Source organism: Tribolium madens, unplaced genomic scaffold (assembly GCF_015345945.1).
Source record: "Tribolium madens isolate multiple individuals breed KSU strain unplaced genomic scaffold, Tmad_KSU_1.1 Scaffold_11;HRSCAF=98;Tcas5.2_LG3b, whole genome shotgun sequence".
NCBI classification, from domain to species: domain Eukaryota; kingdom Metazoa; phylum Arthropoda; class Insecta; order Coleoptera; family Tenebrionidae; genus Tribolium; species Tribolium madens.
In genome coordinates this window covers 5,027,846-5,037,647 of record NW_025400975.1, presented here as the reverse complement: position 1 = coordinate 5,037,647, position 9,802 = coordinate 5,027,846, and the positions used below count along the sequence as shown (strand labels likewise).

General features: G+C 32.2%; 1 protein-coding gene across 3 annotated transcripts in view; it reads left to right on the top strand.

Annotated features, from left to right (window-relative positions):
• The window catches only part of LOC123005605 (LIM/homeobox protein Lhx9-like), an 89,750-nt gene that overhangs the window by 78,345 nt on the left and 1,603 nt on the right, over positions 1–9,802 (top strand). For 2 of the 3 annotated variants that reach the window (XM_044399435.1, XM_044399428.1), the window contains exon 4: positions 1,356–1,585. In XM_044399435.1, coding sequence (XP_044255370.1) covers positions 1,356–1,585 — 230 coding nt within the window. The remainder of the gene's footprint in view (positions 1–1,355; positions 1,586–9,802) is intronic. The other variant, XM_044399446.1, reaches the window with a different exon arrangement.

The window sequence follows — 9,802 nt, the reverse complement described above, 5'->3', positions numbered from 1 at the left end:
TTACTTTAATTTATATTTTTTATTATTTTCTGGAGGCATATGATTAAAAAAACTGCTTACTTTCATACTTTATATTCATCCTGTATACAAGATCATATATCACTAAACAGACATAATAATTTTATTTAAAAACACTGCCTTCGACTGTTTCAATAATTCCTTTTTTTGGGACGAATATCAAATTTTTGTGCAACAACTTGCAATTAGATTGAGCCATGGAACATTTCAGTAAACAATTTTTTCTGAGAATTGTCCCGATCTGCACCCGAATCCTCTTGCACCGTTAATCTTTGTATCGAAAAAAGTAAAAACAAGGGTAATGTTGGCCTGCTAGCTCCGAAATTTCGTGACGACTCTCTCTAATTGGGTCAGATACCATAACGAGGGATCGCATTCTCGCCGATTCGAAAACGTCTTCGACTGAAGAAAATATATTAGATGTAGCCCGGCTATCGGCTACCCGAATCGAAATAAATCCAACAAAGCAAAAAGCCGGCACTGATTTTCCTTTATTGACTCCTTTTAATTTGCTCACAAAAACGTACAAACAACTCACAAGGCCCTAATTTACGGTATCGTAACAATGAGAGAACACCTTTAGTGTCTTATTTACGACGGCCTATAATAGCGTGAACCCTGCGATGAGGGCACTACAAAAATTTATATCTTTTCATACCTCGTAAAAATCTGAGGCGGTTCCGAGAAAGAGCAAAGAAAAGAAACAATAATAATGTCCACACGTTTACGATTATGGACCAATCAAAGAGGCGGCTCAATTGAGGAAAAAACAGCAAAAAGTCGCACTTGTGTAAAATTTACGGCGTCAATAACGAACGGATGATGCTTTAAACAAATAATAAAGTCGAGGGTTGGATGGAGAGGATGCTAACAATGCGGAAGGGTGCGGTTCCCACGTGGGGGTGATATGGGGCTTGTGGGAAGAGATGGGTATCATATGGTTTGGAGAGTGTTTTTGCACAAGTATAGTTCATAACTAATCAATTAAATGAGGCGAATTAAGCTGGTTAAGGCGGGAGTGGAGGTCAAGTAATAAATAAAACTGATCAGACGATTAAATCAATTCGGAACTGACTTTACAAATGTAGAAATGAAAAGAGAAATGAAGGCGTTTTTGAGTTATGAATAAATTTTTTGTCTTGGCAATAATTTTTACATTGCAATAATCTGAAAAAGAAAAGCAGTTCATGCGCAATACCAATAACTAAAACAATCTGTCTCAAGTTTTCTGAAATACACTAATACAAAAATTCTTTCATAAAAATGAAAAAAAATTTTATTAATGAATTATCAGACAAAAGAAAAAAACGTTTGTTTTTTTTTATATTAAAATCAAGAACTTTTTTTTCTAGATTTAAACTCGGACTACTTGGACATGTCCTTCGGCCGTTCTCCCGGCACCCCCGGAATGCATGGTTCCAATCAAAGAACGAAGAGGATGCGAACATCCTTCAAGCACCACCAACTCCGTACCATGAAGTCCTACTTTGCAATAAACCACAATCCTGATGCAAAAGACCTGAAACAACTATCCCAGAAGACTGGCTTACCCAAACGAGTACTTCAGGTAATTTTTTTCTTGATTTAATTAATTAGTACCAATTCTTCTAATCAATGAACGACTTTTCTAGAAAACATTGAATATACAGGGAATTAAAAAAAGATTGTAAAATATTTAAGAAGGTAATAGTATAGACCAAAATAAACAAAAAAGTTTTAATAAATATGGGTCCGCAAAATAACAGCTTCGGAAATATCGAATATGAAAACTTTTAAAATTCTTACTATTTTTTAATAAAGGCTTCTTTTTTTGTTTGAACAGATTGCAAATAAATGTTTCAAAAAACGAATAATTTTCTGAAACCGTTACTTTACAGACTATTAAGATGTTTTTGTTTGTTTTGGTCCATACTATTACTTCCTGAAATATTTTACAATCTTTTTTTAACACCCTGTATTACCAAGATTAAACAATTTGTTGAGTGCGGTCCATAAATCCGGCGGTGCTTTCTAACAAATCATTTCGTCGTTGTTCATCTCGTAGAAATATCGAAAGGCTTCGGGCCAATCGGGGGCTTAACGAGAACTCTCAAGACAAACAACCTCAGTCGACTGAAAGATTTTAATGGGCCCAGTTTTTAGAGCTGCCGGCCGCTCAGACCGATTGTTTATCAATGGGGAGGCAAACTAATAACAATCGTCGCGAAAAAATCGCGCCGAATACGCCCGAATTTCAATCGACGCCATCTTGGTCTTAACGCGGATCGATACGACAACAAGATCTAGTGAGCGGCGGCGGCGGTTACCATGACGATCAGCCGACACTCATTTCTCATCGCCAACATTCCGACTCAGCCGCCTTCGACAATTAGCAGAAATAGAAATAGTCGTGCACTCAAACGATCCTCGAAACAGTTGGCCATGCGTATAGAGATTCTCAAGTGAATAATGACGCGGGCAGACGGCGAAATTCAAGCTTCTGAGAAAATGCACCGAAAAACGGGATTTTTTAAGTATGGGGACTGAAATAGATCCCTGTGGTAAACAAGACAAAAATTTTGCACAAAGATTTACAGTCTGCCTAAAATTGTGATAAAATCTAAATTTGGTCTCCTTGAAACTCACAATATTGTCTAAATTGAAAAAAGATTTGTGATAAACCAAGACCAGATACAATTTTTTTGACTAAAAAGACGACTATTTCTGCAAAAGTTAAGCAGAGTTGTTAATTTTGACCAAACATCTAGGATCTGGTCAAAACCGTGTTAAAATTTAGATTATGACTTAGATAAATTGTTCAAACTAAACAATGACTTGTCAGAATTTATTAATTGGTCAAAATTTTTGACAAACATTTACAATTTGGTCAAAATAATGATCTAAATTTGCCTTTTTTGAAAATTGCGTACACTTTGTGTTAAACCAAGTCAAATACATTTATTTACTAAAAAAACTATTAAGTATATCTGTAAAATTTTTCTAAATTTATTAGGTTCTTAATCAAAAATTTTGAATAGACAACTACGATCTTGAAAAATTGTAATAAAATTTAAACTTGACTTTCTTGTAACTTCGTTATATATAAATATAGTCTAAACCAAAAGAAGGTTTGTGTTAAACCAAAGCCAAATATATTTTTTTGCTAAAAGAACTACTATCTACTATTAACTAGTCTAAAATTAGGACAGATATCTGACCTGACTTGACTCCACCTGGCCAAGGTAATGATAAAACCTAAACTTAGCTCTCTTGAAACTCATAAAAATTGTGTAAACCGAAAAAAAAATCAATTAAAATCAACAATATTTTTTTATTAAGAGAACTATTATTTCTGAAAATTCTGTAACGTAATAGATATATTTTTGTTCTTGTAAATTTGATAAATTGTCTAAACTGAGAGAAAGTTTGTTTTAAACTATGGCTAAATACTAAAAGAACTGCAATTTTTGTAAAATTTTATTAAAATTTATAAAGTCAAGAATTTTGGATAGGAATCTAACATCTGATCTGAGGCCATAACAAGGATAAAATTTAAGCTCAGCTTTTTTGAACCTCATATAAACTCTGCAAACTGAAAGTTCAAAGCCACAAAGCTACTAAAAATTACTGTTTCAGTAAGATTTTATCAAAATTGATTAATTTGTCACAAAGCTTGCACAAAAATTTTGAACAGGCATGTATGGTCAAAATAGTAAAAAAAGCAAACTTGGCTTTCTCAGAATTTAGATAAGAGAAGAGAAAATCATAGTCAAATACATTTTTCTACTAAAATAACTCCTGTTTTATTTTTTTTTTCTTAAGAACACAAAAGTTAAACAAGTGTTTTTATTAATTAAAATTACAAATACATATTTAAATGTTGTTGCATTTATTGCAAAATTTCAATCTTCTGTTACTGTTTGACAAGGATATGTTAATTCAGTAATTATTTATTTAATTAAAAAGGGAAGATAACAGACCAAACTCAAGTACTATTTTGTCTAGATCAAAAATAAAAATTTCAATTTAAAAAAAATTGTATGTTTTTTTGTTTTGTTTACGCTTGTTCTCAATTTCTTGCTTTAAAAATAAACTGTATTAAATGATGTTTTGACCCTTTTTTTTTCTCACTGGACATGAGAATATAGTGGTTTTGGTTAGAGTATAATCGTCCCCTTACTGCAACAACTAGATAACTTAAATTTTAGGCATTTCTAAACTATTTGTTGCTATACTTCAAAAACATAAAACCAAATTTTCTATCATATTAAAAAAACATAGTTTAGTAAGTATATTATACACTTGTATGACTAATAATAATTATTTTTGATTACTTTCACGGTGTATTTTTTTGTCTTTCAAATTTTTAAACTGCAGTTACTCAAAACTATAAATTTCAAGTTATCTAGTTGTTGCATTAAGGGGACGATGATGATGTTGTAGGTGGTCACTTTGATCAAAAATTCACACTTGTCTGTTTTTTTTTCATTTTTTTTTGGTGGTAAATGTAGTAGTTTGGGTGGAGTATTTGGTCGCAGTGTCCATCGCAAATCTAGTGCTATGCACCATTTCAAAAAAGAAATCTCGTGATTTTCTCCTTGCATCCGTCCACCGTCGACATATCTCCTCGTCATCCAGCATCAAGTGTTTGGTTTTTGCTCGTCGGCCATGCTGAAAGCCCCGGTCGTAACAAATGATAATGGGCAGTTTGGAATTCCTCCACGACGGCGGAGGACGCGCTCTTCGGTCATCCGGTTCTTGTAACACTATTATCGCCACATTCAGTTTATTGTTATTAATAGTGGTGTCCTTATTCGGAGCAAAACAGCCGCTTTCATAGACGTTTCAGTCACCTGATTAGTACACGGCCGCAGAACCACCGGCTTCATGCAACTTTCATTAACCACCGTTCGCCTGAATAATAAAATTTAACAATTCTGTTTTATGGGCGCCGGTCTACGCGTTTTATACTCGATGCATTCGCAGTTGGTACACTTGTTCTTACAGCCTCACTTTGATGTCAACTCGCGGCGAATCGATTTCGGATTCCTTTGACGATTCCTTTTTTGCTAAAGCGACGACTACCCCGTCGCCAAGCTGCCGCCGGAAGCAATGGGACAATGACAGAGCTTTGGGGGACACCACGGAAAAATTTTTCGCTACTTAAATTTCAACAATTATTAAAATACAAAATTACAAAAAGTATTCAATCTAATACTCCTTTCAATTTATTTTTTTTAATTAGACTTGGATAAGGGCACAAAATTTGAATAATTGTTTGATTTTTTTGTTAAAAGTGACATTTGTTATGTCTAAAGAGTAAAATTAAATTAAAAAAATCAAGAAATTCTGCATCCACACGCTGTATTTTTCCGGAATTACTGACCATCACCGTCGTAGAAATATTAGAATTGGCTGTGTGTGCTTTTAAAACGTCCACTTCAGTTAGTTTCAAAGATAAGGAAAGTTATATAATTTTAATAAAATAAACTTAATAAAGGTTGTAAAAAGTCAGAAGCACAAACCTCGATTATAAAATTAAAGATTTGATCACAAACAGTAGTGAATTTATTTAATAGTTTCTTTATAGCGACATAAATTTCAAGCACAGCAAGACTGTTTGTATTAATTAAAAAGGTAGATCGTACGCATTTAACTAATTCAACATTTTTAATGTAGAAGAAGACAGATGTTATGGAGGTTTAGAAGCGTTAAACACAAAAACTTCCCAATTTAAAGAAACGAACGATTTAAAGTAAGGTATCAAGCAGTGACAGAGCCACATTTTGAGTTTCAGAGAATAAATTAATTAAAATTTAAGTCTGTGGGGTGCTAATAACTATTTTTTTCTATTTTACGTCTGAAAGAAAGCTTATTTCGATACCAAAACCGATGCTTTAATGAGCTTCAACACCAATTTGGGTGCTGAAATAGACTAGCACAATTTACTTTCTACAGGTTGGTAGTGGGGATTTTCAGTGGCGTTTTCAGCGATTTCTTTTATTTCAGGTGGTGTGCATGAAATATTTCCAGTACTTATTGTTAATTCAAGAAAATTTTGAAAAAGATTTGAGACTTCACACTTTGAAAATCGAATATTTCACACTTTGTGTCATTTATTACCAACCAATACTTTATTAGGGCAAAAGTTTTCAATTTTAAAAAATCGACTTTTATGTTAAAAAAGTACTTACGTAAAACGCGCAAAATAGAAAAAAATAGCAAAAAAAACTCGTTACACAAAACTTGTCTTACGAAACGCGTTTTTTAATATACTATTTTAGTTTATTGTTAAAAATGACACAATGAAACTATTTTCTATGAAATAAAATTAAGTAAAAATAATTTCATTCACAGTGTTTTCAAAGCAATTTATAACCCCAAGAAACATTTTCAAGTTATGGAAAGAAAATAACTCTTTATGAGTAATGCAACAAAGTTTTTTGTCTTATTTTTCTTTAGTTTCAAAAATGAACAATTTTTACCAAAGTCGGTGATGCTAAGGCAAAATTGTAACCAACACTTAATTTTTTTAAAGTCATTTCTTTTGAGATAGACTTATCTGGCGTTAGTTACGCTTCTCGTTTGAAGTTAGCGTGAGTCGGGAAGATGGCGTCGCGACGCGCGTCTCCCTCTCGAGGGAACCTGAGGGTTCGCAATCCGAAGACTGGGAGACGCGGTAATTGGAACCGTCGCATCCCGGAGGGGAACACCGCTGATTTATTTCGTTTCCAGTCGTGGGTGGTTGAAATTTAAAAAGGCGTGTGCCGACGGCGTATTGATTTTAAACGGCCCAAGAAGACAACGAAGGTGGGCGAGAGGGGATGATTTATCCGAGGCGGCCATTACAGAAAAATCGAAAGAAGTATTTTTTCCGGTTATTTCGGTGTTTAAATCCTAATTCAAAACCGCAGAGTGTCTTGAAACGAAGCAAGCAAACCGCAAGCATTTATTAAATTATTCAAGCATTTACATTCATAAACGTAGTAACACAAATCCAGCCGCAATTATAATCACAAATTTAATTGTTAAGCATAATAATAAAGAGTATTACAAGCGCAATCGTAATTAAAAATCTGAATTATTTTTATTCATTTTCTTAATCACGTTCGACTATTTTAATATTAAACAATTTTTCTCATAAAAGAAAAAGCGTAAACATAAACGCAAGCACGCGGAACGCATCGCATTACTCGACCGACTTAACGTAACGGTAAGATCAAAGACGTAACGTAACGCAACGTAGATCAAAGAGACGCCCCATCAATTAATTCCGGACAAATTCGTTCCGGCGAAGAAGTCCCAAAGTCGGTGCAAATTAATCAAAGAGTGGTGTATGTGTGTGAAGCAAAGAACATAGAGATTAGCGTGCTGGAAATAAACTCGCCTTGATAAATGCTCCGTTTGTCTAAATAAATGTTGCGTTCGGCCACATCTCGCTTGATATATTATTTCCGAGAGGGTTGTTTTTTATGACGATCAATCTTAACAGCATGTTTTAGTAATAAACTTACGTTTAATACAAACACGTGGCTCGCCAAAGCCACCGAAACTAATCAATTTCAGGTGTTTGAGGACGAGATGAGCGCTGTTTACAAACTGCGGTTTGATGCTTATCAAAAGGCAGATTAATTAATAAACGGGCTTTATAGATTGCGTTCCTGAGACAGATTTTGTCCACGATCCGATAAATAGTTTATAAAAATATTTAAATTTCTAATCAGCCAAATAGGTATTATAGATATTAATAAAAATATTGTTTATTCCTTAGACACTAAAAATGGTCACTATGGTACTATTATTTAATATAGACTTTTTATCTTACTCAATATAATAATTGTCAGTTAGTGATTTTTTTGTCTTATTAGTGAAAAAATTAATATACCACAAAACTTTTTTTTCTCTCAAAATTCTTTAATATGGGGCTTAAACACTTCACGACTCACCATTTATCTATTTCAAGTCAGATAGTGTGCAGAAAACTGCATTTTAGATGCTTCAAAAGAGGGTCTCGCCACTGCTCGCGGCGGAAAGCCGTTACACACAAAATTTGTTAAAAACACCAATGGCACATGAAAAAATGCAATGCAACTTTACGCATTTCACTTTATCATTTCTAAATAATTACGACTGTTTGTTATCGAATTATTATCGTTTTGGTTGCTTTTTTTATGAGAAATTTAGATGACAATTAATGTCAAATTAAGAAATTATCAACTATGAATTAAAACATTTATGATCTTTTATTTTAATTTTTTTATGAAAAGTACACACAATTACACAATTACAAATTACAAATTTAAGAAAGTCCAAAATATTTTTTTATATTAGTTGTTGAAATTAGTTTCAGATGACTAAAAATAAAAAAATGTTATGTCTGCTTGAGCTCATAGGTATAGAAAATGTTAAGCAGAATTAAATTCTCTATTTAATGAAGAAAAATTTGGAGTCTTTCATTAAAAACAATGACTTATGAGTAGGTATTTGACTTTTCCCAAGCGTAACGTTAAATTTTGGGTGTTCGTTAATAATTTTTTTAATTATGAATCTATCAAAAAAAAAAGATTAATCATTTCTCTTTTAAATGCCAAAATACGATTTCATAATACATAGTTAAAAATTGCAGTTAGATAGATTTTTGAAGAGGATGGTTCAAATTTAAAAATTTTCAAAAAGTCTAAAAATCTTTAAACGGCTGGACTTAGGTATGGGGAGATTGATGATAACTCTTATACAATATATAGCTCGGAAAATTCAAAAACGCTATAAAAAACATAGCTTGCAATTTAAATCAATCCACTTCCGATTAATCGGAAACACAAATACAAATAAGTACAAATTTTTAAACAAATATCATTATCAGAACTTCCAATACTTCTAATGTGGGGTTTAGCCGGAACATCCTATTTATTGAATAGGCATATTTATTAATTTAATCATATTATTTTTAAATTTTAATGTGTTTTTTATATTATATTTTTATTATATTAACTTCTTTAGTGCATTTTATCACCATATCTGCCTCACAACATTTCTGATCAGATGATCAGATGATTTACATAAACATAAGTTTTCTTTTATCTACGACAAAACTGAACGTTTCGTTTTCTCCATTTCTATTCTACCTTTTTTATTTTCTCGCCTCAAATTATTTCTATTATATTCAGTATTTATTCGCATTGTCTTCTTTCCAAATCTGAATTTTGCAATAATAGCAATATCATTCTTTTTTATCTCACTTCTCAGACGACTCATTCTTCTTGGTCCTTCTTTCTTATTTTTCCCTCATTATGATGTCAAAGCTTAAGTCTTCTTCTTTCCTCAACCTTTTCAATTCTTTTTTGCTTATCCGTTTTTCTTATAATATTATTTTTTATTTTCTTTTCCATAATCTACTTCCTCACTTTTTCATTATTTTCAATAGTTCTCCAGAATCTCGCATTTTGTTCTTGTCATTTTTTTTTAATTTTAGAAATCCCCTACTCTTACTCTACCTTTCTTTATTTCTTCTATCACTGTACAGGGTGAATATAAAATATGGAACCAAGCGGTTTTTTTATGATTTGCCTCCAGAAAATAATAATTAATATAAACTAAAGTAATATGAAAAATGTGATCGCATTTTGAGAACGAAATTTTGTTTTGTTTTGAGTTATGCGACTATTTTGTCAAAATTGATGTAATTTTTTTTCTAAAAACTAAATATAAAGTAGATAGTTGAGTTGTAATCCTTAGATCAAAACCATTATGAGAAAAATGGTTTTAATGTGGATTGCCAATAAAAAAATAAAAAACTTATAGAACT